The following is a 14,193-nucleotide window of genomic DNA, read 5'->3' on the forward strand; positions in this document are numbered from 1 at the left end:
AGTAACAGATGAGAGAACATGTTTAATATTTTTGATATGCCTTGGTTATAAGTATTTAAATCTACACAGTGATTTATGACTTCTTTGTGATACAATTGTCTAGAATTGCAGCTGGCTGCTTAGCTGTCACAACAATAATACAATATTGCAACTTGTAAACCATACAATATTGCAACTTGTAAACCATGAACAGGCTTGCCTTTTCAGATCTGTTAATTATTTTTTGTAATGAAAATCCTACAAAAACTGATTGTAGTTATAAGAGAAATGTCATTTGCATTTTTCTAACTGAAATCAGAGAAATGCTCCAGCATCCAACATGATGCTGGAGTAAGTGGGTTTTTTTAGGGTCATTGATAAACTGCTTTACTGCAGTGATTGAGGGTCTGGATGCTTGTGAAACTTGAGTTGCACAACTTAAAGTAGAAACCACCAATGCAGAACTTGAGACTTTCACAAAGAAAACTGGATCACCACAAGGTGGCACTCTAGTAAAAGTCTTAAACTGCTCATTTGATCAAGAACAGATTCACAAGATTATTTGGATTCCTTTATAAATGTGTAATAAATAAGTAATGGAGAAATATTTTTATATCATGCATGGATTAATTTAAAGTTTTTGTTCTAATTTATTTTTTTTATCTAATACTACTATGGGCTGCTAAGTAGTAAAATTATTGTTCACAATTATTTTTGAAAGCAGTTTTGGCTAAATGGCACTTTTGATTTTGATTTGATTATCAGTAGTTTTCAGGCACCTGTAGTGTCTGAATTGTTCCCAACACAATGTAAAAACTAAAGAATTTCCATAAGTTTGTGTTCTTTAAATGCCATTTTCTGTGTAAATTTATATAAAACACTTTTGTGCAAAAGTTTAGATTCATCTGTCATAATGTTTGTGTACCTTTTGTCTTTGAGAGGGGTAGAAAATTGCAGATTTTATTTATTTATTTTATTTTTTTTTTACATTATTTGCATTCCAGCACCTGAGTTGAGTTGTTTAATCAACTTAACTGGATGAATAAGAAAGTGACTGAACTCTACGGATGAGTCTGTGCTCTCTAAATCTAGTGGAAATTTATCAATCCAATTACTTTAAATTACATCTTTTGTGATTTTAATACCAGCTGAAGGATGACGCATCTCTAAAGTTCTGTACCAACTTTCCCCCCACCCAATACGTCTCATGTTCTGTGCAGACGTCGAACATAATTAGATACCTGTAGATAGTTTTGGGGGGAGAGAGAGGCATCCTCCACATATCCAGGTTTTTTGGATGCATGCTGCACAACTATGGGGGAATTTTTCTGCCGTTATCCAAGAGCACATGTTTTGTCTGAGAGCAAGTTCTGCACTCAAAAAAAAAAAATTGTAGCAAGAGTATTAAAAGTTTTGAGAACAAAATACAAGTGTGCTCACAGTAATACTATGTGGGATTGAAGCTGTGTAATAGGGGTCTAGAATTAGTGTATATGAATATCCTATAATTTCAGATGACCTGCGCAGTTTAGTGGACACATTGTGGCTGCATTGCATTTGATAAAATCTACAACGGATTAATAATCAAGAAAAATATTTTAATTCTAATAAAAACCTGTTTCCTCCTGTCTGATACTGTTTCGTTCTGACGCGAAGCACTGACAGACTTGGCTATCTATCCGTGCTACAGTAGGAAAGTCTGACGAGGTAGCACAGATAACCAGAACACCGGTGTTTGCGCTGGAGCTGACAGGGGGCCGAGGCGAGCCCCCCGCCTTGTGCAACACATCCTTCTATTCTGCGGTAAAGATGGCGGCGTCAGAGGGGGCGCGCAGCGGCTCGACAACGGGAAAACGGCTCTGATTTGATCCACTTTGACTGTTCAAACTCTTCGGAGAGCTTTCGTTACTCCTCATAATTCATCTGGACCACCCGGGTAGAGAAAATTGCTGTCACACCCCAGGGTTGTGATTTTATTGTTAGAGGCAGGCTGGGTGGGTTTCACTGGTAGCCGCTATCGTTAGCCGAGCCAGCTAACACGGGCTAGTTCACGTTCGTGGAGAACACCGGAGAGAGGATTCGGGCTAGGCCGCTGCAGCTCGGGGGAATGTGAACCGTAGGGACACGGTGGGGGGAGGTTTGCTTGCTTGGTCCCAAACGTCCTCACGCAAAAATACCGGGATGGGACAGCAGGTTGGCCGCGTCGGTGAGGTTACATCGGCCGGACTCCAGCCGCCACAGCCCCACGCGTCCCAGCCACACCAGGGGAAGGGGAGCCGGGGGAGCGTCGCCGGGAGGAGACCCCGGGAACCCGGCTGCAGCACCATGATGCCGCCGGTCAGGACAACCGTGACCAACGCGCCCGACCCAGGGATAAATATATTCACGCAGCATTCAGGTAAAGAGAGAACCATATCTGTAAAGGTGTGGGTGGTTGTTTTTTTGTTGTTGTTTTTTTACCTACATATTTCTTTGCTGCTGTTAAATCACTGCTAGCATTTCCATGCTATTTGTCAACGACGCCTTAGCGGAACTAGCTTTAGGTTCCAACCTTAGCTTTAAATACATCCTATATTTACTTCTGCTTTTATCTTCTTTTTTAAAGTGTGAACCTTTTGTTCCAGCATAACATAGTAAGGCATGTGGTCTGATGAGCCTCAAAGCTTGTGAAAACAGCTATAGTAGTTCAGTGCTTTCTGCTGTAGGGTGTTCGTCCCTGCAGTTCTTCAGATATCTGGTTGGGAAACACTGATTATTGCTTCCGGAGACTGACATGCAATTCCACTCCATTTAACACACAATAGGATCCACATACCTCAGGCTTATATTACAATAGACAGTCACTTGATCGTGCTTAGTTACTTGGTAGAGCTGATTGCAAGTTTAAGTAGATATATAAAGCTATATTTCGTCAAATCAAAGATTAAAGCTTTCCAGATATTATGTAATGTGTCTTTGAGACAGAAGACCACATTCTTAAACTGATTTGAGCAAAGGTAGTTCCAGTCATCTGACTCAAAACCACAGTTTTTCTGTCATAGTTCTGCCTGAAAGCTGTTTTTGTGCATTGGCAGTGAAATCTGCAGATCTTATCTACAGATGCACTGATCAGGCCTTTCCTGGTTGATACAGAGTTCCAGTTTTTGTTTAGGTTTAACCTTTTGATTCTCTTTTACTTTAGTGACTACAAAGTCACTATGTAAAAGAGACTTAGTAGTCACTATATTAAAGATAAAAGAATTTTTCCAGGTCTTTGGCAGAGGTTGTAGTTTTGAATCTTACTGAAAATGAGTTACAAGATTCGTCCTGTTTATGTATTAAGACATATCTGTAACCTTTATCTGGTTTATTTTAATCTTTAAAACTGTGCATTAGACTCCATGCTGATGGTTGCTCCACTTGTGGATTAAACATTTTTCTTTGAGTTTGCATGCATAAAATAAGTTGTGGGAAATTTTTTTTGTAGGTGATGTACCATAGAGCTGATCAAGTGGAACACTGTGATTCTGATCTCTGGCTAACTCATTTCTGCATCTAATCTATAGGATTTTCTCTTTGAACTCTAGAAAAGCGGTGAAACAGCTTGCTCTATTCACTCTGTGTTCTGCCTTGTTATTTCACTGTTTCTTCCAAGCTTTTAAGTGAAGATAACAAAATACCTCCTGCATGATTTGTGTTGATCATCATTTCATACGATATGTACAATCTTTCTCTTAACATCCTACCAATACATTTGTTTGCACATTTTAAGAATTCAGCCCTTTTTGAGTGACAAGTTTCCTTAAATAAATTATGGTAGCTTCATGTAAAATATGTAAAAAGACCAAAAAAAAAAAAGGAAGATTTGGCATAATTTGTCTAGTTTCCACTGATGACCCAGCCAGTTAGGACACACAGAAAGTGTAACCTTTGGGAATGGAAAGCATTTTCAGTTTTTGGCTCTCAGAAGTCACAGTCCTCTCAGCCAGCCAGACAAAAGCCGTCTCTGAGTGGAGCATGGCTCGCTGTCTGCACTGTTCTGTTTTCTCCAATGTTGAGGCGAGAATAGCCTTTTTTTAGCTACCAGGATGCTTTCACACAGCTCCTCTGCAGAGAGACTGCAACTCTTCACAGCACACAATGATAGAACAAAGGCTCTTTAAGTGGGGAAGCTTGCTACTGAGTCCTCCAATGCTTATCAAACTAATGTTGTATTCTGATAGTCTATTGGCAGAGCTGTGATTAAGCAGTATCCCATCCATCTTTGCAAGTGACAGCAGTTTCACTTTAGGTTGTAGTAAATAATACATATTTTTTGTGAGTTAGTTTGTCATGTCAGTCACAAATACAAGTTCATACAACCTAAACTTCCAAAAGTTTAGGTTTTGATGTATTTATGTGATGAGCGCAAGGTAATGGTTGACTGTTCTTGCACAACATACATTTAAATAAATAAGTCTGGCAGACAGGGGTGGAAAGTACAGGGGTATTGCAAGGTAAAAAAGGTGTTAATGTAGTGTGAAAGTACTGTATTTAAAGGGAAAAAAATATATAAAATTAATAGTTGCAAGTTTACATTTAGTAAATGTGGCATATTATATGCAAATTCTATAATGCTTGATATTATAACTTCATGGATTTGTTTTATAATTAGGTTTTTACTGCACAAAATCCAAATAAATAGGAATATGTCTTCTTTAAAGGGATTGGTGGTTTGAATGTAATTAAAATTTTACTCTAAAGTTGGATTAAACTATATTGTAGTGAACTAAACTCTGTGACTTTGAACCATTGACATTGATTTGGATCACACTTAACCAATTTGACATCCGTTATGTTGTAAGTAAAGCGACAGAATATTGTGGAAATTATATAGGGATGTAGCAAAACATACAAGCATCTGCATAATTCAGTCCAGGTTTACTAGTAAAGATATATGTAATGGTTTTCCAACTTATGTTATCTGGTGATTCTCCAATATATTGCAAATATAAATTTGGTGTCATAAAAGTTAAAGTGGGGTCATGGGAAATTCTTTAGAGCAGAATTATTCAGTTCAGACTTGATTTGTCAGATTTCTGTCTTTAGATTAGCGTGGCTAAGTTGCAGTTTAGATGAATTGAAAACACTTGAATAGTTCTTGAATTCTGCAGTGACGGAAAGCTTTGAAATGTACTAAATTAAACTTTTTTCTATCAAATTCTCAAAATGGGCGAATGCTTCTTCAGTGCTTTCATAACTACTTCCCTTTCCACTTCAAAATAAGAGTCTTTATGACCTGTCATTACCCTGCTCCTGTCTCGTCTTGTCCAGTTTGATTTGTGTGTGGTGTTGGCTGATAATACAGCTACACTCTCTCCAACAGGTTTAAAGTGTTAAATTATTACAAACCCTGTATTTCCATCTCTTGCACTATGATTGCCAATAAATACTGGATTCCAAGCAGCCAAACATGTCAGTGCACACAATTTTCAAGACCTACTTGATGTTGTGTTTTTACAGAAATTAACAGCTGATCCTACTCTAAACTAATTTTGCTGCTCAAACTGTTAACATGAGTAGCCTTTGTGTGAGAACTAAAAACAAGGCCATGCTTTCTAGCATTGCCAGCTAGAAAGCATGGCCTTGTTTCCTGCTTGGTTTGCATCAGTTTTTACTCAGCTCATCTTTGACTCAGCGTCTCTGTCTTCTCATTGTATTTACCCGTAAAGAAAGACAGGTCAGTTCAAAACCACTGAGCTAAACAAGGTCAGACGAAGAGCAGACCACCTCTGGTGAATCAAACGGAGCCAGTCCGACAGCACCCTCTTGGTGAATTGGGTCGATTGTTATTGGTGGCTCGTGGGCCACGGCTCATTGATGGTTTCACTCCTTTTTGCATCGTCAAGATTTCACACAGTTCAGTGACTTCACCTGATTATTGTCACTGCAGTGTTGGGAGACCTTTGCTATTAAAAGCAGTACAACTTTTCCTAAAATCATCTCATTAACAAATCTTTCATACTTGCTCCCTAAGTTGTTGCTTTTCTTTATTTGCCACACTTGATTAGATTTTAAAAGAATCTGGATGTGTATGTAGGTACTCTCTCTGGATGGGTTCAGTAGTTGCAATTATGGCATAAAATAAAACACTTGTGGTAGAGGGTGGGTTTTCCTTCTTTTTTTTTTTTTTCTTTGCTTGACAAATAATCAAGAGTGATTATGATTTAAACAGATCATTGAATTTAGGGCAGCTGAGTGGATTTTCATTTTTAGGCTCTTACTACTGAGCACTGCACTGTTAAGTCTGTCCAGAGGAGAAGAGAGGTTCCTGGATCTGGGTTTTAACAACCTAAGCTGATTTGCATCGTGGGTGAAATTAGATTAGTGGCAAATCCACTTTTCTGTTGACTCTATGGCCTGAAGCCCCAACTATTAGAATACGTATAGCCAGCAGTGAAGTATTAGGGAAGGGAAATTTCAGACACTTCACTGGCTGCTGGGTAGATTTTAATGGACTTTATTGTCCATTTTTTATTGATATTTTTAGACTGTTAAGGTGTGGATAAAAGGACACCCATCTATCATTAAACTATGCAACCCACTCTCCTCTGGTTAGGAGTAATTTGAAATTAGGCCAAAACAGGTGAGTCCAGCTGGTGAAATCGGATAATATCCACTAGCAGAAGCATAAAGTGTTGTTTTTCACAATATAGTGTAACCTGGTGTTAAAACACAAGCAAAAGTGAATAGATTTTGATTTAATATCTTCTTCTATAATGAGATTAAAAAGTATAAATAAATGGATTTCATGTCTTATTCTATGATAAGATTTGAGCAAAATCTTAGCAATGTAGTTAAAGGGGACAATCAACTAAAAATGCTATAAATCAGAGTGTATCTGATTTGCTGCTAGTTTGAACTAAATAATGGCTAGACAGTTATTTTAAGTTTTAAAGTTTGCCTCTTTTAAATGCTGTAATGTTTTACTGAATGCATCCTGCAGCATCTCAGCCCCAGTTATAGCCTTAAGCCTTTGCATCTGCTATCAGTCGACTCTAATCGGTAGTTCCCAGAACTGCAGATCCTAGTGTTGGTTTGTTGGCTTCATCTCTATAGCTTTTGTTTTTTTGTCATTAAAGAGTTGGGATTAATCAAAACACTTAATGATTGGCTGTGCAGATGGTATAGCAATGCTTCCATCTGTCAGCCTGAAAACACTCAAGGGTTTTAAACTTCGCTGGAGAGTCTCGCCAAATTATTTGTAGTGGCCTCCAGTTTTCACTCTTACACTGTGGTAGTGTTTCAGGGCAGGAGTTAGATCCAGGGAGAGAGAGAGAGAGAGACGGTCTCTGTGCCAAGCCTGTTAAGCACTGATTTGCTTCCAGGATGAGTACTCTACTGCTGGCATTATCACTGCTGCTTATCTTGTGGGTTGCAGGCTGAAGACTTGGCTGGAAATGCACTCTTGTACACACTTAACTGTCGCACACATTCACAAAATCATACAGACAGTTTTGCATGTTCTTTAACTCCTTACAATTTTTTTGAGGAACATGTAAAATAGTGCAGCTTTTGTTGAGGATTATACAGCTATCCGGCTTCTAATAATCATCTAACAAACTGATCAGTTGGAAACCCTTTAATCCGGTCACTGTGGGGTGTTATTGCGCTCAAATGTTCAGTGAGATGCTTGTGATCATTCTAACAGAAAAGGCTATAAATTATTTTTTTTTATATCATTAATTTTGAAAAATACTGGATTTAAAAAAGAGCCACCCTTGCATCGAAGTAAGAAATCCCACCTTTCCATTTTCTACAGAAAACATTATGCACATTTTTGAGTTTAAAAGTCTGTTGGACTTGCACATCGTCGCATAAATAGGAATGACCTTATATTTCTTTCTTTTGTGTTCAAATGAATTACCTCAAAGAACCTGAAGCTCAATTTTTAATGTTTTATAGTGAGGAAATATAATATGTTAAAATTGGAATTGGCCATTCAAGCCTCAAAGAACACCAGAAATCTGTTTAAATCACTAAATAGAGCTTGAAGATAAAGTGAAGTTATCTTATTAAAATTTGAGCTTGATCAAGGTTAAATAATGGTAGTTTTGCAGATTCACAAAGAAATTGTGCTTGGTGCTCTTATCTGAATTAGCTTGAGTCTAGTTTGGTGATTTGAAACTAGAACAGTGTAAGACAAAAGTGAAGTGCAGAATCTTTGCTTGGCAGAATCCGTCATGCAAGATCAATGTTTTAGACTCGGAGGAAAGAACACGCCGCCATTCCCCTCACCCCACCCTCTTTTTTGTGCTTTAGACTCTTTTCCAGAAACATCTGAAATGATCATAACCTGAATCAGCAAGTTAAGCCTCAAAGAAAAGGCAATTGCAGTGATGTTCCATGCAGATTGATGGCTTAGAAAAGCTTCACTGCAAAGTTTGAAGATGCGTAACAAGGGGCGGAACATTCCTGCCTTTGAATTAAATCTGTTGTGGTGAACACTCCTCTCTACCTGTGGGGACATGGCACCGTGAACACCCCACGCACTGATGTTTCTCTGGAAAGAGAACATTACACATTTGGAGGGTGGGGGTAAAGTAATAGAGGGCATTGAAGGGACAAAGGGGGTAAAGTACTGGATATTTATGAGAAAATACTAATACGGGAGGACAGCTGGAGAGGGAGGTAAAATGCGGTAGTTTTCTGGAAAAAACGGAAGCCTTGACAAGTGTGATTATGTTAGGAGAAAGTAAGCAAATATTTGCTGCAAATACCTTATTTGTATTCGAGGGCTGAAAAAAATCTCAGGGTTCAATTAGAAACATCTTTTCAGGATTGTCTTGAGGCAATGCGTTATGTAATTCACAGGACTGGAAGAAGATGAGGATCTCCAAATATTTCAGCTTATCTCAAGTTAGGGCTGTTGTAAATTATTATTTTAGCAATCGAGTAATGTATCAATTATTCTGATGATCAAATAAAAATTTGATGAAATTAAATGTTGGTAAATACTGCCATAATAACAATATTAATATCGGATATTAACATCGGACCAAACTTTTATATTTGTGCATCCCTAAAAATGACTTTCCTGTAGTTTAGAAAAAAATTCTTGTAACAATAACAGTTCACTTTTTAATTTAACCTGAACAAAATAACATAAAAAACTGAAATTATATTCAGTGCATACATGCATCATGCTAGTCATTTTAAAGATGCCTATTGGTCCCCCGAAAAATGATAATGAAATATGATTTTGCGTTAATTACTGCATCGATGTAGTTTGCCATGGATTTGATCAGCCTATTCTACTGAGGTGATAAGGAAACACAGGTTGCTTTATTTGCAACCTGTAGCTTGTTTTGAAATTGCCTTCGCTTGCCAATCCTCACATTCTGAGGGTGCCACTTGCACACCTTTTTCTTCCACTCAACTTTCCATCAATACAGTTAAGTGATGATCTGACGTTGCATTCATTGATATAGTGCTTATTGCGACCGACCAAAGCAGATTCATAATGTTTTAACTGGAATGAGGTGTAAAAAAAAATAGATTTAAGATAATTATTTGCAAAATTGCACAACACGTATGAAACAGGGCCCATGTGTCTTTACACATATTATCCACAGTCTGTGAGATAATCTGTTTATTAAACCTAGTGTACTGTGTGCTGATAATTAGTTGGTAAAAAACTAATTATTTTTGGTGTCAATTGAGTTCAGTTTGTTTGTAAATTGCTAACACATCACAGATATTTCAAGATATTTGCAAGACGAATGAATCCAGTTTATGTCTAAAAATACGTGAGTAAGTCCAATTCGGTCACATAAACATATAAACTGTAACTGCACAGATTCCAGTTCAGTCACTTGTAACATAATGTAGTCAAATTCAGAATATAATGCAAGTTGGTAAAATTCTTTCTTTGGAGCTAAATGAATTGCATCAACTTACTGACTTTGTGGCAATTTCTTCTGCTGAGCAAACATGCGACAGTGGAAAGGAACAACTTCGATCAGTGGATCCAGTTGTGAGCTGGCAAACAAATATTCTTAGAAATTTTATAAAATACTTTTTTAAATGACAAATGGAAGAAGTTTTGATTATCAACTAAATTGTTGGACTCTGACAGCTTAGTTGTCAGAGTCATTTGAGTTTGACTCCTTCATTTGAGTTTGAAGGTGCACCGTCATTTGACTTTGGCACCTTGAGTGACTAAACAAAAGCTCTTATTGCTACAGGCATCCTCAACTCTCTGGATCAACTTGAGACCAAGATGACTGTTGGGTCTTGTGTCCTAGTTATACTTTGTATCATAAATAAAAAATAGTGAATTGACTGTAGATGATGCAGAGATATGTGCATTCATTTTGTTGTAGTATGTTCTAATTTGTTCTGCTTGTGGATTGAGAAAAAACTGATATCTGCTTTTGGATGTTTCTCCAAATAATTGAGAAATTGTTCCTGGGACTACTTGTTAACTAAAATATTACATAACTGCAGCCTTGTTTATTTTAAACTAACCTTTGTGAGATGTTGGAGAATTTCATTTTGGTTGAATAAACATATTAAGCTTTACATTATATGTAGGTATACCGGTAATCTGTGTGTATAAGCTGAGTGGGTGAGGTTTTTTTCCCCTGGAAGTCATCATATGCTAGTCATACACTCTGCTGTCATATAAGCACTTAGCTTTGTTTCCAGCACACACAGAGGGGAAGCACTTAAAGCCCATTACTAAGCCATAACAGGCCCAGAGAGGGGCAGCCCGGCGAGAGCCGGCTCCTGTTCTGATCCACTCCTGGAGGTTTGCTCTGCCCCATAGGTCGTGGCTGATATGTCTCTCCTCTCAGGCTTTATTTGTCTATTAACTTGTCGACAGCCGACGTGACGGCCATCCAAAGGGCCTGTATGGTCATGTGCAGCTATATATTTTTTTCCAGACAGGTTTGCAACATCAATGAGAGAGTTGTGAGTCTTTCCTGTGAATGTCAGTGAGAAATGCAGAGAGGACATGTGCATACAGGTTTGGATGTGATGTTTATGCAGAGCTCTAAAAAGTACTTTTTTCTGTCTGCATTCATAAGATTTCAGAATGTTATGTAAGTTTTCAAATTATAACCATGAAGTAAATCTTTATCTGTGAAGTAGCTTAATGGAGACTATTGTCCTTTGTCTGATGCTCAACTGACTTCCTTTCAGTCGCTCTTTGTTTATCCGCTTCCCAAAATGCAAATGGTAATTTCATAGGGACTGTGGCAAGGTAATTGAAACCAAATAGTATTTCTTTTTGTGCCTGTTTAATTTGGTTGCTCCATTTAACATTTGCAGAGGGTTTTGTGACATTCTGAAGCAATTGTTTGACAATGTGTTAAATCACTTTGTTCATGTTGTCCACTGATCAGTTTTCTTTTCTTTCTCTTGGTCATTAAATTTATATAACCAAACCTTTTTAGCTCTATAAAGGCCACATTAATATCTGCATTTTTTTTAGTTTAGCAAATATCAAATAACAGATAAACATTAAGGACACATGGTTTGACATCTAAGAATAATACAACACAAGTTTTGAAGTGCAACAAAACGCACACAATAAAAAAAGAGCAAATTTGCATTACAAAAAGTAAAAAAAAATGGAATCTAGAACTGCTGTTGGATTGTTTCTTGCCACACATTTTTTTGACATATTCAAATGTTTTTTTCCATGTCTCTAAACTTTAAAAAGTAAAGTACACTTTGTGAAACATCAACACCTGTAATCAGGGCTGAAAATTAACAGTTGTTAACACTACCACTGAAAAGACACTGAGAAGAAAATCTGTACCAGTCACTCAAACCACAACATGATTTAGAATATTTTTCTTGTCATATTTGTCTGGAATACATTAGAATCCAAGTTTAAGTGTAAAATCTTAGTCTGTTGTTTCTATAAATGAAACCCAGCAATATAAAGTACTTTAGAGTTATATATATTTATATAAAGTAATAATTTTAGTTTTTCAAAGCTCTAAAAAATATGTTTTTCTGAGTATTTCTGTAATTGAAAAGTATTTTTATAGTTTAATATGAAAATAAAGAAACTTAAAATAACTCGGTTCACACATTTCATCAGTCTTGCAAATAATATTTTTAACTTTCATTTGTATTTTAACAGCAGCTGACATTTAGTCCTCTCAGGGGTTTTTGGAGAACCTTTTCTATTCCAACAGATAATTATTACGTCGTATTATCTTGACAGAACTTGAACTAAAATGCCAAAAGCTTAATTTTTATTCTCTAAAACCTCTCTGACTCGCCAGTGAATCTCCCTGAGCGTCCTCAGTCTAATGCGTCTCTGACCCACCTATATTTCTCTTCTACATTGTCTGTGTATGAGTAAGTGCTCGGATACGATAAGACCTGTCCATATAGGCTTATGGAACGTCTTGTGTACGTGGGTCTCATCCGCAACATTGTCTCAGAGTTTTTGTTCAGGCTTCCTGCAGGCGGCCGACCGATTATCTCAGCACCACAACCACTATGTGGCGAGTTATTTCTGGATGTCTTTGCTGCCATGTTTTCTTCTCAAGCAGCTAAAAATACAACCTTACCTCTCTACTCTGTGCACTTCACATACAATCAGTATTGTTTTCGATTAGGGTGTCTTAAGTGATGCCGGTGTTTTAATTCTTTTCCCCGTGGCTGCTGCTCGATGGAGTGACAGTTTTATTGGCACTGAGGGGCACCAACAAACAGCTGCAGGGAGGGCCAGGGAAACCGGTGTCAGCGCTGATTTGTGCGAATGCGATGCAGGTATGCGTCTCTGCATGCTATGTGTGCTTTGGGAGCAGGGTCACCTCTGTCGCAGCTGTCCTGAGCGAGTGGGCTTGGCATTCCTCTCAGACTCGCGAGCACACTCTCTGCTTTGCTCGACACAATACCGTGGTTTCTCCGCAACACGCCGAAGCACCCGGGCCGACACACGACAAACCTCACGCAGGCCAACTGCTCCCTCAATCAAATGTTTCAGCACATTAGATACCAGTTAGGAGAAGGTGAATTGCATCTTGCTGCTTGTTTTAATACTATTCGAAATTAAAATAAAAAATTAATTGAAATGTTGCTAAATAATCTGTGACAGAGTTTTTGATTAAGCCTTTTTTCTTTCTGTGATGACTGGAATTTAGATTCTTCAGATTGAGGCCTTTGACAGCTATGACTGGCACAATATTAGTATATCATTAAAACATTCCTGAGAAGAGTGTTGCGATATGTAGTGTGTAACGGGAGCAGCTCTGACAGTTGGCTTGGCATGGCTGCAGCAGTTGCAGGCGTGTGCAGCACACACACACACACACACACACACACACACACACACACACACACACACACACACACACACACACACACACACACACACACACACACTTTGAGAGAACAAAGCGTGGGTCAGTGGTACCTCTCCCCCCCAGAGGACCAGCACCAACCATCTGCTGTTGGCCGCAGCACCACTTCAGCCCTTATACACTCTTACAAGTGCACACGCTAATCACACTGAGCTCACTTTTCCCAGGTCTGCACCCCCCACCTCAACCTCTGTGCACACATGCTCCCCTCAACCACACTTGGTTCAGCACCCTCCCTCTGCCACTTTCTGCCTCTCTGAGCGCATTAGACTTCAGATACCGTAAGTTATGGTTGTGCTCTCCACGTGGACCTCAGAAGTCTCACTGCTCCCAGGGCACATTAAAGCTGGAGGCCGATAATCACTGCTGTAATGTTGGATGTTTAGACGTCCTGATTCAAGGACGTCTGGAAATAATTTCTTTCACACAGGGTGCCGCTGTGCTTCGCCATAAACAAGATGATGTAGAGGAGTGGCTCCCGCCTGTAATTTTTTTAAGAAGGCTGTTAAAACCCACCTTTTTTTTTCACATGGATTAGTAGCTGATCACAACGAAACAGAGGATGTACTGGGAATTGTGGCTGAGCCAGGTCACGGCCACTGCAGCGATGCAGTGTATGCTTCTTCAGAACAAAGGTGGGCAAATGCTGTGTCGATGTGGTGACATTGACAAGAAGAAACTTCATTTAATATGTGGTGATCTGCAGAAGCAGGGAGGTCATGTTGTCTTTATGGTACAAGGCACAGTCAGTACGGCATACTGACCGTGCCTGGTACCTTCTTAGAGTCTAAGATAACATGTAGCAGCTTTGCAGCCAGCTGAGTAATGGAGAGCAGCAACAGTTAAATGTTGCTAAACATCGGAC

General features: G+C 38.5%; 1 protein-coding gene across 1 annotated transcript in view; it reads left to right on the forward strand.

Annotated features, from left to right (window-relative positions):
• Positions 1–1,789: 1,789 nt before the first annotated feature.
• The window catches only part of abl2 (c-abl oncogene 2, non-receptor tyrosine kinase), a 30,447-nt gene continuing 18,043 nt past the window's right edge, over positions 1,790–14,193 (forward strand). Inside the window, 1 exon segment of the mRNA XM_055051634.1 lies at positions 1,790–2,377. Within this exon segment, the coding sequence (XP_054907609.1) occupies positions 2,161–2,377 (217 nt within the window). The 5' untranslated portion in view covers positions 1,790–2,160.

This window comes from Poeciliopsis prolifica, unplaced genomic scaffold, assembly GCF_027474105.1.
Source record: "Poeciliopsis prolifica strain line A6 unplaced genomic scaffold, Auburn_PproV2 SCAFFOLD002, whole genome shotgun sequence".
NCBI classification, from domain to species: Eukaryota; Metazoa; Chordata; class Actinopteri; order Cyprinodontiformes; family Poeciliidae; genus Poeciliopsis; species Poeciliopsis prolifica.